General features: G+C 46.2%; 1 protein-coding gene across 1 annotated transcript in view; it reads left to right on the top strand.

Moving 5' to 3' along the window:
- The window catches only part of plxna4 (plexin A4), a 559,926-nt gene that overhangs the window by 477,605 nt on the left and 60,150 nt on the right, over positions 1-22,171 (top strand). The window contains exons 23-26 of the mRNA XM_071332139.1: positions 3,489-3,555; positions 4,496-4,642; positions 6,633-6,792; positions 12,204-12,307. Of these exons, the coding sequence (XP_071188240.1) occupies positions 3,489-3,555; positions 4,496-4,642; positions 6,633-6,792; positions 12,204-12,307 (478 nt within the window). The remainder of the gene's footprint in view (positions 1-3,488; positions 3,556-4,495; positions 4,643-6,632; positions 6,793-12,203; positions 12,308-22,171) is intronic.

The following is a 22,171-nucleotide window of genomic DNA, read 5'->3' as shown; positions in this document are numbered from 1 at the left end:
CCACTCTCCACCCCTCTCCTCCACTCTCCTCCACTCTCCACTCCTCCACTCTCCACTCCTCCACTCTCCACTCCTCCACTCTCCTCTCCTCCACTCTCCACTCCTCCACTCTCCACTCCTCCACTCTCCTCTCCTCCACTCTCCACTCCTCCACTCTCCTCTCCCGCATTTCTCTACATCTCCATCTGCCCGTCTCAACCTCAGCTGAGGCACACCACCAGGCAAACTAACTAACGAGAGACTTCCACAACCATCTGTCGCATTTCTGCGCCCTCCTCTGTCACCCCCCTCTCCTTCCTCCACCCCCCGCGTACACCCTCTCATTCTCTCTTCATGCATACTGAAATAGCTGCTAAACCTTTTCCACGGCTCAGATTTCTTTCATCCATCTCTGATATATATATATTTTTTTTTAATCGGGGCTTTTATTATTTCCTTTTACCAGCAACCCACACACCCACCCACCCACCCGCACACCCGCACACCCACACACACACACACCCACACACACCCGCACACCCACACACACACACACACACACCCACCCGCACACCCGCACACCCACACACACACACACCCACCCGCACACCCACCCACCCACCCGCACACACACACACCCACACACACCCGCACACCCACACACCCACCCGCACACCCACATACACACACACACACACACACACACACACACACACACACACACACACACACACACACACACACACACACACACACACACACACACACACACACACACACACACACACACACACACACACACACACACACACACAGGGGATAATAATCAGTAGGAGCTAAAGGTCCTCTGATTATACTGTGAGGATTATCTCAGTAGTTCTAGTAAGAAGACGTCAGCCTAAGCACTGAGACTGCTTCTATGTCCCAAATTGTACCCTATTCCCTATGTAGTGCACTACTTTTGATCAGGGATGTGATCAAAAGTAGTGCACTATATAGGACATAAGGTGCCATTGGGGATGCAGCCTGTGCTCTGCGTCAGACAGCCAATCTTCTCCCCAGGAGCCCGAGTGGGAAATTGAAATCATTTTTGACTTCATGCTGTGGTGCTTTAACACGTGGGATTGGAGGAAGGGGGCGTGGCTAGTAGCAGAGCTCCAACGCAGCTGCGTGCTTGGTTAACAGAGAAAAGCCTTGTGACCCCCCCGGAATATCACATGTTCTCTCCCAGAGGCTCTCCTGGCCGCCAGAGAATACCAAAGTGGGAATAAGGGGGGGGGGAATCCTGTCCTTTAACATCTTATTGATTTTAAGAGCTTATCTATCACAATCAATAACGATATGATATACAGAACCCTCATTAATGATCTCTGGTGTCAAAACTTTGTTTGTAAGCCACATCTGTTGTTTCAGCACCCATGGTTTAGTGTATCATGAATTTATGATCAGTGTGATGCCAGATGCCTGTAAAGAAATGTCTGTGGAATGAGTGGGAGAGCTGTGAAGATACATTGAGCGTTACGCCTCCATTTTATAGAGCGTCGCTCTGCACGACATACTAATGCGTCCCACCGCATCTGCAATCCAGGAATTCTCTGGTTCCCATCTCATGTGCAGAGGCAAAACGACTGCCAACATGCAATATCACAAAGCATTACAGCCATGTTAACTTATCAGTAACGGTACTGATACGTTCTAGAGATGTGGCAGTCAAGAGGAGGTTGAGGAGGTTGTTGGACCGTTGTGGACATGTTAGGTGCCAGCTGTGGTGTAACGGCCCGGTGCAGCAGCCCTTCATCCCATCTTCCCTATAGGCAGGGCTTGGATAGATTACGGCCATGAGGACTTCCTGTGGGGCTGTGCCAAAACAGATCATTACTGGAGGGCCTGGCTCGCACTGCCAAAAACACACACACACACACACACACACACACACACACACACACACACACACACACACACACACACACACACACACACACACACACACACACACACACACACACACACACACACACACACACAGTTACACACACCTTTCTGAACACATTCTTTTAGAACCCACACACACATAAAATAACAAAAAGAGGGAGCTGAAAGAGGAGATAAAGACTCAGATAAGTCATTCTGTTATTCTTCCATTTTACTGAGACCCCTCCCTCCATCTCCAAGTCATTCTGTTATTCTTCCATTTTACTGAGACCCCTCCCTCCATCTCCAAGTCATTCTGTTATTCTTCCATTTTACTGAGACCCCTCCCTCCATCTCCAAGTCATTCTGTTATTCTTGTCTTTTACTGAGACCCCTCCCCTCTTCTCCACCTCTCCCTTTTACACTCTCTTTTCATCTCTTTGATTGATGTGCTGAATTTGTCTACATGGAGACTATTTGGAAGTGTGAATGATTACAAATAAGGCGACAGGGTCTGAGGGGAAAGGAGGGAGAGAGAATGAGGGAGTGGAGGGGAGGAATAGAGTGAGGGACACATGAAAGGAAAGATGAAACGTGACCTCCCTGAACCCTAGAGCCGAGGACTCTCTCGTCCGCCGCGCCGACATAAAAGTGCGGGCGCAAGCAGAGCAGGAAGTTAATCCCATCCAGGTGTTGTGCCAATTCTGGTTGGCAGGGGGTGCCAGGCCTGGCCTATTGGCACAGTGGGCACAAGCCTCCATCTCTAAATGTGATGGTCCTCCTAAGAGGTGCCAGGAGGGCTCTGAGAGGAGGGGCCAGGGGGAGGCTGCAGGTGGCAACCGAATGACAGAAGGGGCAAGGGGGCGTGCACACACACAATGGCCTAATCCTGAAATATTGATGCCTGTGGCCATGCCTCATTGAGGTGGTGGTGGGGTGAGGGGGGGGGGGTTCTTGGCAGATTACCCACTACACAGGAGCCAGAGACGTGTCAAAGGATATCCGATCCCCGCCTCTCGCCTTTCAGACCCCGCTGTTTGTTATTGTGCGCATGAATATTATCCATTCACACGGTATGGCCGCCTGTGGTAGCCCAGTGAACGGTGCCCCGATTAGTCACGCCAGCGGAGCGCCCACTGGCACGAGAGACCGAACATAACAGAGAGAGAAAGAGAGCAGGGCGATGGATGTGTGCATTCACTTTCTATTGTAATGTGATGTGCTGTGTCGTCCCAGACAGTGGGTGTGAATGAGCTAAGGAGGGAGAGGTTAATAATGAGGCCAGTATTATTACAGGCCCTTCTAATGACATCAATCCCAATGGGATCAAATAAAGGTTTTAATTGCTTTCTCTTCTATTAAGACCCCAGCGTAGCTTAGGTGCCCTTGGCATGCCTGAATATAAAAGGCATAGGCAGGAAGATTGGGGGGCCTTTAGAAGTGAGAGCCAATAATGTTTTTGCAATAATGTTTGTGTAACAAAAGCCCCTATTCATTACGACAAGCCTGGTTTTGTGTGGAATATTTGATGATCATATTGAATATTTGTGATGGTTGTGAGGGATGGTATGTTGATGGAATGTCTCTGTTGATTTCAGGACGGAGTCTGTGGCAGAGAAAATGCTGACCAACTGGTTCACCTTCCTGCTATACAAGTTCCTAAAGGTCAATGTCTGCACTTTACTCTGACACATTCTGCATTGTTCACCCATTCAGCTCCTCTAGCTTCATGTCTGTGAGAGTGGGTAATATGTAAAGTGTGTCTGTGTGTTTTTGTGTGTGTGTGTCCGTGTGCGTTTGTCCATGTGTGTGTGCGTGTGTCTGTGTGTTTGTTTGTGTGTGTGTGGACGTGTCCCCACAAGAATAGTCTCCACAAGAATAGTAAAAAAACAAAAATGTAACCAACTGGGGACATTTTGTTTGTCCCCGCAGGGTCAAATGCTGTTTCTAGGGGTTTAGGGTTAAAGTTAGAATTAGTGTTGGCATTACAATTAGGTTTAGGGTTAGGAAATGGCATTACAATTAGGTTTGGGTTAGGAAATGGCATTACAATTAGGTTTGGGTTAGGAAATGGCATTACAATTAGGTTTAGGGTTATGAAATGGCATTACAATTAGGTTTAGGGTTAGGAAATGGCATTACAATTAGGTTTAGGGTTAGGAAATGGCATTACAATTAGGTTTAGGGTTAGGAAATGGCATTACAATTAGGTTTAGGGCTAGGAAATGGCATTACAATTAGGTTTAGGGTTAGGAAATGGCATTACAATTAGGTTTAGGGTTAGGAAATGGCATTACAATTAGGTTTAGGGTTAGGAAATGGCATTACAATTAGGTTTAGGGTTAGGAAATGGCATTACAATTAGGTTTAGGGTTAGGAAATGGCATTACAATTAGGTTTAGGGTTAGGAAATGGGGTTCGTTTTAGGGTTAGGAGCTATGGTTAAATTTAGGGTTAAGGTTATATTTTTGACACCAACCTCTCTCGCTGTCTGTCTCTCTCTCTCTCTCTGTGTTTGTCTCTCTCTCTCTGTTTGTCTGTCTCTCTCTCTGTTTGTCTGTCTCTCTCTCTGTTTGTCTGTCTCTTACCATCCCTCTCTACACAGGAGTGTGCGGGCGAGCCCCTCTTCTCCCTCTTCTGTGCCATCAAGCAGCAGATGGAGAAGGGGCCTATAGACTCCATCACTGGTGAGGCGCGCTACTCGCTCAGCGAGGATAAGCTCATCAGACAGCAAATCGACTACAAGATGCTGGTAAGGGTCAACGCCCCCCACGGGGACAAGGGGCTGGGGTAGGAACTGCATTTTGTGGGGAGGGGAAGGAAGGAGTTTTGGACACGGTAACACCCAGCCACCCGCCTCCTTTCACGCCTGACTGGAAGAGGGCTCACTGACCTCACTTTCTTTTAGTACCCGGAGCTGACAGAGGGAAGAGGCGAGGAAGATGAGGGAAGAGGCGAGGAAGAGGGGGCAGGGAAAAGGAGGGAGTGTGTTAGAGATCAGGGAAGAGGGGGGAGGAGGCGAGGAAGAGGGGGAGGAGGCCAGGAAGAGGGAGAGGAGGCCATGAAGACCGGTTGTTTCCCTGGTCTCTCTTTCTGTTCTACTCTCTGATCACCTTCATTCCTCTCCTCCACCACTGTGACCTGAGCTGACTGAGGGAAGACAAGACACCCAGCCAGGCAGTTTGTTACCAGCTCCCCTCAATGTCTCTGTAAGACAAATCAAACCATTCCCAGGAAGCACACAGTGTGGCTCAGATAGCTTGGAGAGCAATAGAGTTATTTCAGTTGGCCGTGAGAAACAGTATCTCTGTCTCAATTAATCTAGAAGGATTGATGATGGAATGGCTCTTTTACAACATGTAATTATCTGCCCAACGATAGAGGTATAGAATTGTACTGGGAACAGCATGGGACCATAAAGTATTTTATTTCCTCTTTCTTATGTAAATGGCCTCCTTCTTCCCCTTGGACCATGTAATTACATCTGGCGAGAGCCTCAATGGCGTAGATGATGATGCTGATGATGATGGCTGATGTATTCACTGTGAATGATAATAACCGTGTGATAATAATTAGCTTGTTAACCGCTCATCGACTCAAGGTAGCCATGCCGTGTCAGACTGCCCCCCCCCTGGGAGGCCAGTTTCTCTGAATACCCATTTATATTACAGAAAAGACTTTCACCAGACTTGACAGACACAGAATGGCCTCTTTCAAACCTGATATCCAACGACCACGCCATAGTTTAATTACCATCATCCCACAGAATGTGTCTCCATCTCCAATATAATTATCAACCGAGACACAGCATACCTGAATCCCTCATCAACTCCTGATATGCTTCTCTATTCTATAGAAAAAAGACCTGTCCCTGTTCTCTACAGGTGGTGACTGTATTCCTATTGTAATAGCAGGTGTATAACTCCAAGTCTTGTCCCTGTTCTCTACAGGTGGTGAACTGTATTCCTGTTGTAATAGCAGGTGTATAACTCCAAGTCTTGTCCCTGTTCTCTACAGGTGGTGAACTGTATTCCTGTTGTAATAGCAGGTGTATAACTCCAAGTCTTGTCCCTGTTCTCTACAGGTGGTGACTGTATTCCTATTGTAATAGCAGGTGTATAACTCCAAGTCTTGTCCCTGTTCTCTAAAGGTGGTGACTGTATTCCTATTGTAATAGCAGGTGTATAACTCCAAGTCTTGTCCCTGTTCTCTACAGGTGGTGAACTGTATTCCTGTTGTAATAGCAGGTGTATAACTCCAAGTCTTGTCCCTGTTCTCTACAGGTGGTGACTGTATTCCTATTGTAATAGCAGGTGTATAAGTCTTGTCCCTGTTCTCTACAGGTGGTGACTGTATTCCTATTGTAATAGCAGGTGTATAACTCCAAGTCTTGTCCCTGTTCTCTACAGGTGGTGAACTGTATTCCTGTTGTAATAGCAGGTGTATAACTCCAAGTCTTGTCCCTGTTCTCTACAGGTGGTGAACTGTATTCCTATTGTAATAGCAGGTGTATAACTCCAAGTCTTGTCCCTGTTCTCTACAGGTGGTGAACTGTATTCCTATTGTAATAGCAGGTGTATAACTCCAAGTCTTGTCCCTGTTCTCTAAAGGTGGTGACTGTATTTCTATTGTAATAGCAGGCGTATAACTCCAAGTCTTGTCCCTGTTCTCTACAGGTGGTGACTGTATTCCTATTGTAATAGCAGGCGTATAACTCCAAGTCTTGTCCCTGTTCTCTACAGGTGGTGAACTGCATCCACCCGGACAATGAGAAGAGCCCTGAGATCCAGGTGAAGGTGTTGAACTGTGACTCCATCAGCCAGGTGAAGGAAAAGATCCTGGACGCCATATACAAGAACGTTCCCCACTCCCACCGACAGAAGGCCTCTGACATGGACCTTGGTAAGATCCCCGTTCATTAGGGCACTCTGTAGCAAAATGTTATGCAATGGAAAACAAAAACATGTCCTATTAGAAATCCGTTCGGGACCGTTTTGTGCCGGGTGAATACAAGTCTGATCAGTCAATGAGCCCCTTTTTCTACAGCAACCATATACGCGTACAAATGGAGAACATTTTCCCTGGAGTTGAAAAGGTTAACACCTGGAATTATTATTGCAAATATATATTGTATTTTCTGCTTTTAATCGACGAACATTGAGTTATTTTTCCATGACGTGGACAAATCGGTGTTGATTAGTCTTCAGTTATTGAACATGTGGAGGCCATTTTTAGAGTTCTCATGTTCCTCTACACCAGGGATGTTAAACTCATTCCACAGAGGGATTAGTGTCTGCTGGTTTTTGATTTCTCCTTTCAATTAAGTCCTAGACAACCAGGTGAGGGGAGTTCCTTACTAATTAGTGACCTTAATTCATCAATCCGGTACAAGGGAGGAGCGAGAAACTCGCAGCCACTCGGCCCTCCGTGGAATGAGTTTGAGAGACTAAACACCAGCCTCCCTCCCATAGATCTCAGGAGAGTTGAGTCCAGCAGACCTCTCTCTGGCTCCTATGACTGGTGCTGTGTGATTGTTCTCTTCCCTCCCCGACTCCCCATCGATCCAGCCCTGTTGACCACACTCTGACTCACATGATTGATCAAGTAATCAATGGAGAGGCTCTCAGATCCCCAAACCTCCTCAATCTTATATTATTTTTCTGTGAAACTCTCGAAGAGATCGGCCTTCTTTTCTTTCACTCCAGCTTTCTCTTCTTCTTCTCTCTTTCTTTCTTACTTCCTGTTCTCAGTAGACTGGGTTGTCATTTTCTTCACCAAGGTTATTTCCTAGTGGTGTTATAAGATGACTAATTGTCTCTGTTTGTAGTAGTGAGGAGTGGTGAGCTGATCGGCTCCCCCTGTACATCCATGTAACGATGTGCGCTGAGAGTGTTTTAATAAATAAACGTAACATAGTACAAAACAAGAAACACGAACAATGCACAGACAGGAAACTGAAACAGAAACAACTGGGGAAGGAACCAAAGGGAGTGACATATATAGGGAAGGTAATCGGGGAAGGGATGGAGTCCAGGTGAGTCTGACGACGCGCAGGTGCGCGTAACGATGGTGTCAGGTGTGCGCCGTAGCGAGCATCCTGGTGACCTAGAGGCTGGAGAGGGAGCACAGGTGAAAATCCCATTCTGCTATACGAAGACATAAGTCTCTCAGTCCCACAATACAACATCCTGGCACTACATTTTCTGGCTGCACGGCCTATCATGCCTAAGTGTGTGTATGTTTTATTTCCTGATTGTATTCCATCAATTTCGGCAGGTCTTTCTAGGTAGACGGTGAGTGGCGAGCCTTTTTATGGATTCACATATCAGGATGGTGTGTGTGTGGCCCTGTGTTTTCTTAGTAATAGTATATTTATAATGGCATACGGAGCTGTGATGGGGGAATGTCTCTCTGATAAGTGAAGAGATTGGTTTAGGTTTTTGGCGAGCGCTCCATTGCGAAATTGTTTCATGGCGCCCACCGGGCAGTGTGTTGTCTTATTGTTTATTATTATTATAGAGAATTGGACATTTAGTCTGAGGGGGAACTTCTCACTGCGTGTTGTCACTGCGTCTGGGGGGGGGGGGCATTGGGACTAAGGAAGTAGTTTAGGAGGAAAGCGGTGTAATTTATGTATCGTATAAAAGACAATAGGTAGAAGGATATTACATAGAATGGAACGGTCCACTCAGGGGGAGAGGAAGCATCTCTGCATGATTCCACTAACAGATCAACGGGCCTCCCGAGTCCGGACAAACTCTTCCCCCAACCCTCCCCCAACCTCCTCCCCCACATTGACAATCCTCACTTTCCATCTTGCAGGCTCTCCTGAAAACAAATTTGACAAGAGTTTTTTTGTCCCAGGTATTGTTTTTAATTCCCCATGCCGGGTCCCGCTGAGGGAGGCACGATAGGAGGGGACAGCGTGTGAGAACCAATCCAAGCAAGACCTGCTTTGTGTGTGTGTGTGTGGGGGGGGGGGGGGGGGGGGGGGGTACGTGTTTGAGGGTGGGGGGAGTGAATTGTGTGGTGTATGTATGTGCGTATGCATGTACATGTGTGTGCTGCTTCCCCCTCTGCAGTATAAGAACACTACCTCAATAACCTTCACTGCTTCCCCCTCTGCAGTATCACAACACTACCTCAATAACCTTCACTGCTTCCCCCTCTGCAGTATAACAACACTACCTCAATAACCTTCACTGCTTCCCCCTCTGCAGTATCACAACACTACCTCAATAACCTTCACTGCTTCCCCCTCTGCAGTATGACAACACTACCTCAATAACCTTCACTGCTTCCCCCTATGCAGTATCACAACACTACCTCAATAACCTTCACTGCTTCCCCCTCTGCAGTATAACAACACTACCTCAATAACCTTCACTGCTTCCCCCTCTGCAGTATCACAACACTACCTCAATAACCTTCACTGCTTCCCCCTCTGCAGTATAACAACACTACCTCAATAACCTTCACTGCTTCCCCCTCTGCAGTATCACAACACTACCTCAATAACCTTCACTGCTTCCCCCTCTGCAGTATGACAACACTACCTCAATAACCTTCACTGCTTCCCCCTATGCAGTATCACAACACTACCTCAATAACCTTCACTGCTTCCCCCTCTGCAGTATAACAACACTACCTCAATAACCTTCACTGCTTCCCCCTCTGCAGTATCACAACACTACCTCAATAACCTTCACTGCTTCTCCCTCTGCAGTATGATAACACTACCTCAATAACCTTCACTGCTTCCCCCTCTGCAGCATAACAACACTACCTCAATAACCTTCACTGCTTCCCCCTCTGCAGTATCACAACACTACCCCAACTTTCACTGCTTCCCCCTCTGCAGTATCACAACACTACCTCAATAACCTTCACTGCTTCCCCCTCTGCAGTATCACACCACTACCCCAACCTTCACTGCTTCCCCCTCTGCAGTATCTCAACACCACCTCCATAACTTTCACTGCCTCCCCCCCTGCAGTATATCAACTACCTCAATAACCTTCACTGCTTCCCCCCTGCAGTATATCAACTACCTCAATAACCTTCACTGCTTCCCCCTCTGCAGTATAACAACACTACCTCAATAACCTTCACTGCTTCCCCCTCTGCAGTATGACAACACTACCTCAATAACCTTCACTTCTTCCCCCTCTGCAGTATAACAACACTACCTCAATAACCTTCACTTCTTCCCCCTCTGCAGTATAACAACACTACCTCAATAACCTTCACTGCTTCCCCCTATGCAGTATCACAACACTACCTCAATAACCTTCACTTCTTCCCCCTCTGCAGTATAACAACACTACCTCAATAACCTTCACTTCTTCCCCCTCTGCAGTATGACAACACTACCTCAATAACCTTCACTGCTTCCCCCTCTGCAGTATGACAACACTACCTCAATAACCTTCACTGCTTCCCCCTATGCAGTATCACAACACTACCTCAATAACCTTCACTTCTTCCCCCTCTGCAGTATAACAACACTACCTCAATAACCTTCACTTCTTCCCCCTCTGCAGTATAACAACACTACCTCAATAACCTTCACTTCTTCCCCCTCTGCAGTATGACAACACTACCTCAATAACCTTCACTGCTTCCCCCTCTGCAGTATGACAACACTACCTCAATAACCTTCACTGCTTCCCCCTCTGCAGTATGACAACACTACCTCAATAACCTTCACCTTCACTGTAGGAGCTCCGATGTCCTAGAATCCCTCCACTCCCCAAAGCCCTCATCTACAACACTGGGCTCCACACAGAGAGACCTGGAAGGATTGGGTTAAAGGGGCAATCTCATCTTACTCTGGTTTTCTCCAACTTCATCCTTTCTTTCCTCTCCTTTTTTCAAATTCCCTCTCTCCTCTTCCTTTGGTTTGTTTACTCTGGCCCAACTGGAGACTCAGGTCATTTGCATGTTGATGGAAAGATGTACAGTACAGAGAGAAAACAATAGGAGGCTTTGTGTTTCCTGGAGATTTCTGATGCCGAAGTTATTCTCCTCACCCCTCCTAGGACGTGTTTCATCATCCGCCCTGTGATTGCTGCTTTGTTGGTCTATTTGTGATTGGAATAGGAGATGACAGTGGCCGACGCCAGGCGGGAACAACACCGACACAGTGACACATTCTTATATAAACTCAAATGCGGCAAACAAAATAATATCACCTCCTTGTTTGTTTTCCACAATATCTTTTATTTTCATTATAATGTGAGGGAATACAGTGGTGGGGTTTCTCTACAGTGGTGAGGGTGGTGGGCTATTTCGTATGTCTTTGGGGTGGCTTATCTGTTGGAGGTGGTGTGATGTTGTATCTCGAGTGGGTGCGGTGGTATGGTTTCTCTTGAAGGGTGCAGTGGTTGGATTACTCTGTAGGATGCTTTGGTGGGGTATCTCCTGAGGGTGCAATGGTGTGGTATCTCTAGCTGAGACTGAACGTCCAGCTGAATGGGGTAGCAGTGGTGTGGTTTCTCCTGCCCTAGCTAGTTCCCAGTAATGACAATACGAGACAGTTCAGCAGGGGGCTTAGCGCTGGTCGATGGTGGAGAGCACTCAGCATGGGGGCCAGGGGCCCGCCACAGATGAAAGAGGAAGTAGGGACCTTGGCTAGCAGCGGTAATCACATCCATCGATCGAGAGGGCCCAGCGAAGGCCCCCGATCCGCTCTCTATCAAAGAGCAGAGTGGGTGATTAATTTTCCTCCCTTTTCCCTCTATCTCTTCTTGTCCTCCTTCTCGTTCTCTTTTGCTACTAACACTCGTTGTCACACTCGTTCTACTTCTCGGTATCGCTGCTTTGTAGCCTGGGAATCTCATGCTGGCTTCAAAGGAAGGATTCCAGGAACTCCAGATCTGTTTCACTGTAGCCACTCACTTTCTCTTCTCACAGTCCAGACGTACATGGCTCCTGCAGAACATGTGTGTATGTGACGCAGGTTGACATTCACTGTCATGAATCTTGCCCTGGAGGCAGAAATAAGCGATTTTTCACTACACGGGCCATCTAGAAAGTCAAAACTGGCTATATTGTAACAACAGATTTGATGACTTTGTGGCTGTGCCAGTCAGTGACCACTCTACAGAGCTGCCGCCAGGGAAAGATTCATGACAATAAATGCCAACCTGCGTGTGTGACATCAAAGGAGTGTACAAAAAGAGAGCGTGACATGGATTCACTATGTGATAGTGATCACTGCATCTTGTGGAAAAGGTCATTCTGTGCAGGCTGGATATAAATCTCTTTCTCCCATAGTGCCCTAACCTATCTTTACCTTTGCCCCCTCACAGAGTGGCGCCAGGGCAGAGGTCAGCGTACGATCCTGATGGACGAAGACCTCTCTACCAAGATTGAGAGCGACTGGAAGAGACTCAACATGCTTGCTCACTACCAGGTACACGCATCACTATCTAGAACAGTTAACCCACTGTTCCTAGGCCGTCATTGAAAATAAGAATTTGTTCTTAACTGACTTGCCTAGTTAAATAAAGGTGTGTGTATGTGTATATACGGTATATATATATATATATTTTTTTCTTTTTTTTTTTAAACACACATCTACACTCTGACTTACGACCAGTTACATGCATCACTATCTAGAACACAAATATCTATACTACCAGGTACATGCATCACTATCTAGAACACAAATATCTATACTACCAGGTACATGCATCACTATCTAGAACACAAATATCTATACTACCAGGGACATGCATCACTATCTAGAACATACATATCTATACTACAAGGGACATGCATATCTACAGGTGGAGTCATACCCATGTTCACTCAGGACGGAGAGGGTACACCCTAGAAGTATAATTCATTGTATTTTTATAGGGTACACTGATCCGTAGTGGAGAAGATTGAAGATAACTCCCAATACGCTGTACAGAAGGGACTGGTGATTTACTAGTGTACCAACAAAGCCTGTTTGAGACGAGCAAAATGGATGAATGGAATGAACTGTAGTTTGTTTTCCCCTCCAGTGTGTATTTGCAATATCAAAACTAAACTATTCCCTCATAGTGTATAATACAGTGTGGTGCACATGTTTCCATGTAAATATTATGCTGCATAGTGTTCAGTTAGAGGTAAACCCATGGTTCAGATTAGGCTCTAACCATTAGACTATCCACTTCCAGGTAAAGACATGTTTGAGATGATTGACTTCCAGGTACTACCATAATGTAGACGGTACACTAGATAAATTCATATTGCTCACTCACTCACAGGTAAACTCACTCCACCTGAGTGTCATTCCATTTCCAGGTAAACTTTTGCAGCTAATCAGCCAGTCAAAATGCTGGCTCAACCTCATAAATGTTTCATCAAATAGATTACCCTGTAAAGGTCTCTTTGCAAAACACACACACACACACACACACACACACACACACACACACACACACACACACACACACACACACACACACACACACACACACACACACACACACACACACACACACACACACACACACACACACACACACACACACACACACACCACTCACGGCTCTTTTCTCATATAGACCTCCTGATCTCATCAGACAGAGCCGGAGGGAGATTTGTGTTTTGAGTTTGTTTATTTGTTTAACTGATTCTATCTGTACCGCCTGCCTCACCATATCTCCCTCCTCCCTCGCTTCTCCAGCCTTCTGAGTTCAGGAGTCATCAGCCGCTCTCTTTGTTGTTTCTGTTTTCAAACGCCGCCATTCGACAGACAGCTCTTTTACCCACTACCACATTTATTTCCCCCCTAACACTGAAGGAAACAGAAACTCATTAAAAATCAGACTTTGATTAGAACTCTGCAAGTCAGAGTTGACGGTAGGAAAGCACCTAAACTAGTACTATAAGAGGAAAAGTACCAAAGAGACTAGAGGCTTCACAAGATGTCTACGCACGCAACCTGACAGTATTGCACACGTGTTGTGTCCGATCATGTTGGTTTAGGTTGTTGATGCCTAGGACTGATGATGCCGTTGGATCAGTCAGGCAGAATGTTTTTCAGAGTCGTGTATCAGTCCGTTTCAATAATGTCTGATGGCCGCAGACAAAGGGAAGAGGAAGAAGAGGCAGAATTCTGTTTTAGCAGGCTTAAAAGCCTCTGCCAAGCTATTGAATGAACACACACATCCTTTGACAGTTCTAAATGGACTATGTTGATTTCTCCAGCCAATAGACTAACAGACGGCGCCGAAGAACATGGCTGACGTTTTACATTCTCCCAACCAATTGTGCTATTTTTTATTTTGTTTTGCGTTACTTATTTTTTTACTTATTGTGTATGTTGCTGCTACGTCTCTTATGACCGAAAATAACTTCTGGACATCAGAGAAGCAACTACTCACCACGGACTGGAAGAAACTTTATACTTTCACGAGTCCGACGAGAAGGAAATCCTGCTTTCACTGGAACAGGCCCAGATCCACGCCTTTGGCATGAAGAAAAGACGCCGGAAAAGGGGACGCAGATCGGGGATCCTTCTGAGAAGCCGGAGGCGAGCGAGTAAACTCCCAATGCCTTCCAGTCTCCTTGCTAACGTGCAATCGTTAGAAAATAAAATGGATGACCTATTATTATGATTATCCAACGGGACATTAAATACTGTAACATCTTATGTTTCACTGAGACGTGGCTGAACGAAGAAATGGACAATATAGAGCTTGCGGGATTTTCCATGCACCGGCAGAACAGAGACGCTACCTCTGGTAAGACGAGGGGTGGGAGTGTGTGTCTTTTTGTCAATAACAGCTGGTGTGCGATGTGTAATATTAAAGAAGTCTTGAGGTATTGCTCGCCTGAGGTAGAGTACCTTATGATAAGTTGTCGACCACACTATCTACCAAGAGAGTTCTTATCTGTATTATTTGTAGCCATCTATTTACCACCACAAAGAAAAGCTGGCACTAAGACCGCTCTCAACCAACTCTATAAGGGCATAAGCAAATAATAAAATGCTCACCCAGAAGCGGCGCTCCTAGTGGCCGGGGACTTTAATGCAGGCAAACTTAAATCAGTTTTACCAATTTTTTACCAGCATGTCACATGTGCAACCAGGGAAACAAAATCCTAGACCACCTTTACTCCACACACAGAGATTCATACAAAGCTCTCCCCCGCCCTCCATTTGGCAAATCTGACCACAATTCTATCCTTCTGATTCCTGCTTACAAGCAAAAACTAAAGCAGGAAGTACCAGTGACTCGCTCAATACGGAAGTGGTCAGATGACGTGGATGCTACACTACAGGACTGTTTTGCTAGCACAGACTGGAATATGTTCCGGGATTCATCCAATGGCATAGAGGAATACAACATTCGCATCGAGCTAAAGGCTAGAGCTGCCGCTTTCAAGGAGCGGGAGACTAATCCGGACGCTTATAAGAAATCCCGCTATGCCCTCAGACGAACCATCAAACAAGCAAAGCATCAATACAGGATTAAGATTGAATCCTACTACACCGGCTCTGACGCTCGTCGGCTGTGGCAGGGCTTGAAACTATTATGGACTAAAAAGGGAAACCCAGACGCGAGCTGCCCAGTGACGCGAGCCTACCAGACGAGCTAAATGCCTTTTATGCTTGCTTCGAGGCAATCAACACTGAAGCATGCATGAGAGCACCAGCTGTTCTGGATGACTGCGTGATAACCTTCTCGGTAGCCGATGTGAACAAAACCTTTAAACAGGTCAACATTCACAAAGCCGCTGGGCCAGACAGATTACCAGGACGTGTACTCAAATCATGCGCGGACCAACTGTCAAGTGTCTTCACTGACATTTTCAACCTCTCCCTGACTGAGTCTGTAATACATACGTGTTTCAAGTAGACCACCATAGTCCCTGTGCCCAAGGAAACGGAGGTAACCTACCTAATTGATTACCGCCCCATGGCACTCACGTCGGTAGCCATGAAGTGCTTTGAAAGGCTGGTCATGGCTCACATCAACAGCATCCTCCTGGACACCCTAGACCCACTCCAATTTGCATACCGCCCCAACAGATCCACAGATGACATAATCTCAATCGCACTCCACACGCCCTTTCTCACCTGGACAAAAGGAACACCTATGTGAGAATGCTGTTCATCGACTACAGCACAGCGTTCAACATCATAGTGCCCACGAAGCTCACCACTAAGCTAAGAACTCTGGGACTAAACACCTCCAACTGGATCCTGGACTTCCTGATGGGCCGTCCTCAGGTGGTAAGAGTAGGCAACAATACGTCTGCCAAGCTGATCCTTAACACTGGGGCCCCTCAGGGGTGTGTACTTAGTCCCCTTCTGTATTCCTTGTTCACCCACGACTGCGTGGCCAAACACGACTCCAACACCATCATTAAGTTTGCTGACGACACAACAGTCATCACCGACAACGATGAGACGGCCTATAGGGAGGAGGTCAGAGAACTGGCAGTGTGGTGCCAGGACAACAACCTCTCCCTCAATGTGAGCAAGACAAAGGAGCTGATCGTGGACTACAGGAAAAGGTGGGCCGAACAGGCCCTCATTAACATCGACGGGGCTGTAGTGGAGCAGGTTGAGAGTTTCAAGTTCCTTGGTGTCCACATCACCAACGAACTATCATGGTCCAAACATACCAAGACAGTCGTGAAGAGGGTACGAAAAAACCTTTTCCCCCTCAGGAGACTGAAAAGATTTCGCATGGGCCCCCAGATCCTCAAAAGGTTCTACAGCTGCACCATCGAGAGCATCCTGACCCGTTGCATCACCGCCTGGTATGGCAACTGCTCGGCATCTAACCGTAAGGCGCTACAGAGGGTAGTGCAAATGGCCCAGTACATCACTGTGGCCAAGCTTCCTGCCATCCAGGACCTATATAATAGGATGTGTCAAAATGGAAAGCCCATAAAATTGTCAGACTCCAGCCATCCAAGTTATAGACTTTTTTCTCTGCTACCGCACGGCAAGCGGTACCAGAGCGCCAAGTCTAGGACCAAAAGGCTCCTCAACAGCTTCTACCCCCAAGCCATAGTCTGCTGACACAATTCATAATTATCTATTTACATTGACCCCCCACCCCCCCCCCCTTGTACACTGCTGCTACTCGCTGTTTGTTTGTTACCTATGCATAGTCACTTCGCCCTCACCTAGATGTACATATTACCTCAACTAGCCTTTACCCCTGCACACTGACTCGGTACCAGTGCCCCCTGTATATAGCCTCGTTATTCTTATTGTGTTACTTTTTATTATTACTTTTTATTTTAGTATAGTTGGTAAATATTTTCTTCTTCTTGAACTACACTGTTGGTTAAGGGCTTGTAAGTAAACATTTCAACGGTAAAGTCTACACTGTGGCAAATAAAGTTTGATTTTGATTTGATGTTGTGAGCAAAAGAGCAAGGTCGGTTTTAGATCTCAAAACAGTAATTAGAGTAAAAACATAAATGGATGTTCAGTTTGAAATCCCCTACAAAGGTAGAAATATATTGAGTGTTATCTTCAGATACAGCATCCTTTCATGTAGACACAGTACAATCAGGGTTGATCAGGACCCTAAGACAGTACAATCAGGGTTGATCAGGACCCTAAGACAGTACAATCAGGGTAGATCAGGACCCTAAGACAGTACAATCAGGGTTGATCAGGACCCTAAGACAGTACAATCAGGGTTGATCAGGACCCTAAGACAGTACAATCAGGGTTGATCAGGACCCTAAGACAGTACAATCAGGGTAGATCAGGACCCTAAGACAGTACAATCAGGGTAGATCAGGACCCTAAGACAGTACAATCAGGGTTGATCAGGACCCTAAGACAGTACAATCAGGGTAGATCAGGACCCTAAGACAGTACAATCAGGGTTGATCAGGACCCTAAGACAGTACAATCAGGGTAGATCAGGACCCTAAGACAGTACAATCAGGGTTGATCAGTACCCTAAGACAGTACAATCAGGGTTGATCAAGACCCTAAGACAGTACAATCAGGGTTGATCAGGACCCTAAGACAGTACAATCAGGGTTGATCAGGACCCTAAGACAGTACAATCAGGGTAGATCAGGACCCTAAGACAGTACAATCAGGGTAGATCAGGACCCTAACACAGTACAATCAGGGTAGATCAGGACCCTAAGACAGTACAATCAGGATTGATCAGGACCCTTAGACAGTACAATCAGGGTAGATCAGGACCCTAAGACAGTACAATCAGGGTTGATCAGGACCCTAAGATAGTACAATCAGGGTAGATCAGGACCCTAAGACAGTACAATCAGGGTAGATCAGGACCCTAAGACAGTACAACCAGGGTTGATCAGGACCCTAAGACAGTACAATCAGGGTAGATCAGGACCCTAAGACAGTACAATCAGGGTTGATCAGGACCCTAAGACAGTACAATCAGGGTTGATCAGGACCCTAAGACAGTACAATCAGGGTAGATCAGGACCCTAAGACAGTACAATCAGGGTTGATCAGGACCCTAAGACAGTACAATCAGGGTAGATCAGGACCCTAAGACAGTACAATCAGGGTTGATCAGGACCCTAAGACAGTACACTCAGGGTAGATCAGGACCCTAAGACAGTACAATCAGGGTAGATCAGGACCCTAAGACAGTACAATCAGGGTTGATCAGGACCCTAAGACAGTACAATCAGGGTTGATCAGGACCCTAAGACAGTACAATCAGGGTTGATCAGGACCCTAAGACAGTACAATCAGGGTTGATCAGGACCCTAAGACAGTACAATCAGGGTTGATCAGGACCCTAAGACAGTACAATCAGGGTTGATCAGGACCCCAAGACAGTACAATCAGGGTTGATCAGGACCCTAAGACAGTACAATCAGGGTTGATCAGGACCCTAAGACAGTACAATCAGGGTTGATCAGGACCCTAAGACAGTACAATCAGGGTTGATCAGGATCCTAAGACAGTACAATCAGGGTAGATCAGGACCCTAAGACAGTACAATCAGGGTTGATCAGGACCCTAAGACAGTACAATCAGGGTTGATCAGGACCCTAAGACAGTACAATCAGGGTTGATCAGGACCCTAAAACAGTACAATCAGGGTAGATCAGGACCCTAAAACAGTACAATCAGGGTTGATCAGGACCCTAAGACAGTACAATCAGGGTTGATCAGGACCCTAAGACAGTACAATCAGGGTTGCAAAATTCCTGTAAATTTCCCCAAATTCCCTGGTTTCCCAGAAATCCAGGTTGGAGGATTCCTGGAATCCCTCATAATTTCAAGAATCTTCCAACCAGGATTTCTGGAAAACTGAGGCAATTTGGGGAAATTTACAGGAATTTTGCAACCCTGGATACAATGTTTTTAGTGTTTGAATCTTCTATTGTAGGATTACAGCTTTCATTCAGACAATAGAATATCATAGTATAGAATAGAAAACAGCATTGTCCAAGAAAAACAAAATGTTCATTTCGAAGAAGTGAACTCTGTTTATTCTATTTCTATAGCTACAGCACATTCATTAGAGGAACTGAAAATACCCTCTATACACCGTTCAGAAAACATTTAGAAAAGGGCAGTTGTCTCACCCGACTATATCATTGCTCCTATCCCCCTGTAGAACCAGCAGTGATGACGATCAGTAGAGAGACTATTGCTTTTGTAGTCATGGCTTTCTCCCTCCTCTCCGCCTTATTGGCTCTGACCCCGTGACCTGTGACCCCTGTAATAGACTGGGCCTGTCAGAGCACATCCAGGTCGTTACCGAGGATCAGGGCCTGACTGACTAGACACCCCAGAAGTAATCAGCCGAGGGAGGGAGGGAGGGAGTGTGGATTAGAGGCAGGGAGATGACCAACAAAGGGCAGGCGGTCGTAACGCCATGGCAACTCTCTGTCTGAGCAGAGGAGAGGAGTTAAGATCTGATGTGCTCCACTCAGATGTCCATCTGTCTTCACATTCATAGGGAGTTTTACACACTAGAACACAGGCATTAGCATAGGTGGACACACATGCTCAGAACACACACATACAGTATGTCCAGCTCCATTCCAGACATGGACAACATGACACTTCCTAAATATGCAAACACACACACAAACCTTCACCTGGACATACACCAGACAAGCCAGTCATATGTACACCTGCCACGCATGAACAGACAGTGACAGACAGACAGACAGACAACCCCATTATGACAAATCCTGCTGATTGGTACATTCCCTTCTTGGCAACCGTCCCTCCAGCGAGCCGGAATGATGGACCGGTGGAAATAGGAACGGAGTGGCGTTCGCTTGTTCCTTATGGTGTAAATAATGTGGACACCTAAGCCAGCAGCCCTCCAAATGAGCTTTCCGGGGGGGGGGGGGTCTGCCCGCCGCATGACGCTTAAATTAAATGTCACGGCGGAGAGTGGGATGTCGTGGGTGTGGTGGTCGAGACAGCGAGGTAGAATGGATTAGAAGCCTGATTGGAAACCGGAATGAGATAATGAAGACAGAAGTTAATTCAGTTTTCAGCTGGGGAGGGGAAGGAGGGGAAAGGCTGGGTGCGTTCTCCTTGACAAGAAAACAGACTCAGACACTCAAAGCCTGTTAGAGGGAGCGAGGGAGGAGGGAGGAAAGGGAGCGAGGAGAGAGGGAGGTAAGGAGGAAAGGAGGGGGACTGGAAACATCCCGCAGATTCACACTCAGTCAGCCCACTCCAAAACGTTCCTCTCATCGTTTTACCAAACTAACATTAGATGACGCTATATTTTTGTGATGTATTACCTAGCGGCGATTATCTTCTGTCTACATCAGTCATTTGTTCACTTTTGGTCTAACAGGTCAGTTTATATGACGTAGATTTGGTACAACACCATCGTTAGTGGAAGAGGTTACCCACTTATATATTATGAATGTCTTGGTGACCTAGTAAAACATGAATATCATTGATTACTGTCGACTTTGGTCAGACAGATTTCCCCTCTTGACAGCCTCCAGAAGTCCCACGTCTGTCTTGTTATAATGGTTATAATGTAATACAGAAATATGGAATATAGAATGGGATCAAAGCGCACTCTGAATGGAATTAGACTCTGCTAACTGTCATCCTAATGGGTTCTTATGAAAACAGCACAGACCCATTCACCCTCCTAGATATAGAGGAACTATTCTAATTCTATTTCTATCCCCCCTATGTACAGTTAGCATAGAACCCATTCTCTTTTGGTTGAAACTAAAGTTTCAATGCCCTTTCTGCTAAAATAGAAGTTTGTATGCACTCACTGTACTGTAAGTCACTTTGGATAAAGCATCTGCTAAATAGCATATATTAAATATGTATATATTATATTATATTATTTACAGTAGGGAGAATCACATTGTAGCCCTGAGCATTGCTCTGATATATGATCAGGCCATCCCATCAGTTTACTGAGGGCAACAGTCTCTCTTCTCCTCTTCCTAAACCACCCAGACCCACCTGTCGTCTCACATCCCACCTCTCCTCCTCCCTCCCAATAATACAACCCCAAACACACACACACCATTATATTAACTAGTAAACATGTAGGATTACTGCTTAGGGACCATGTTGTAGAGTTAGAGGGGGTAGTTGGATCCCTGTGGAATCTCCCTGAACCCTCCCATGGGTGTCGCCTGTCATAATACTAACACATTATGCACCAGGAGCGGATTGGGGAGCGGGTGAAATAATGCTATGATGTAATAATGGAACCCCAAACACACACCTGAGACCCTTAGCCCTGCACCCCTATTCCCCATACACACCCCTCCCACTCTATTAAAGAGATCACTTCTTCAATTAACCCTGCCTCAGCCGGCGGGGCTCGCTGGTGAAATTATGCAGAGTGTGTGTGTTTGCGTACATGTACGTGTGTTTGTGCACGTCTGGGATCAGCCCCTCTCCCAGTTGTGTTAATTGAATCAATTTCTGTTGTGTTGAAAAGTAGGAGCCCATCTCTCTTTCTCTGTCATTCTCTCTCTCTCACACGTATTATTGAAATGGGAGGCTGAGACGTATCATCTCACACATAGTGATATACATCACCCCCGTTCACCACCACTAATCATATGTGTATGGGCTGATTAGATCACACAGGCTAATCACAAAGGCTTCCTGAGCATCCAATCATAGCTGTTATAGATGGAGGATAAACACATGATGACGTGTGGATGGTGATTTGTATGGTGATCCAGGGTTTAGTGGCTGAGAGCCACATCTCTCTTCATTGGGGATTGTTATGTATTCAGAATGCACTTGGCAGAATCAGAATGCACTCATTGAGGATGGTGATTAGTC

Source organism: Salvelinus alpinus, chromosome 11 (assembly GCF_045679555.1).
Source record: "Salvelinus alpinus chromosome 11, SLU_Salpinus.1, whole genome shotgun sequence".
Taxonomy (NCBI): domain Eukaryota; kingdom Metazoa; phylum Chordata; class Actinopteri; order Salmoniformes; family Salmonidae; genus Salvelinus; species Salvelinus alpinus.
This window is presented reverse-complemented; position numbering and strand designations above follow the sequence as displayed.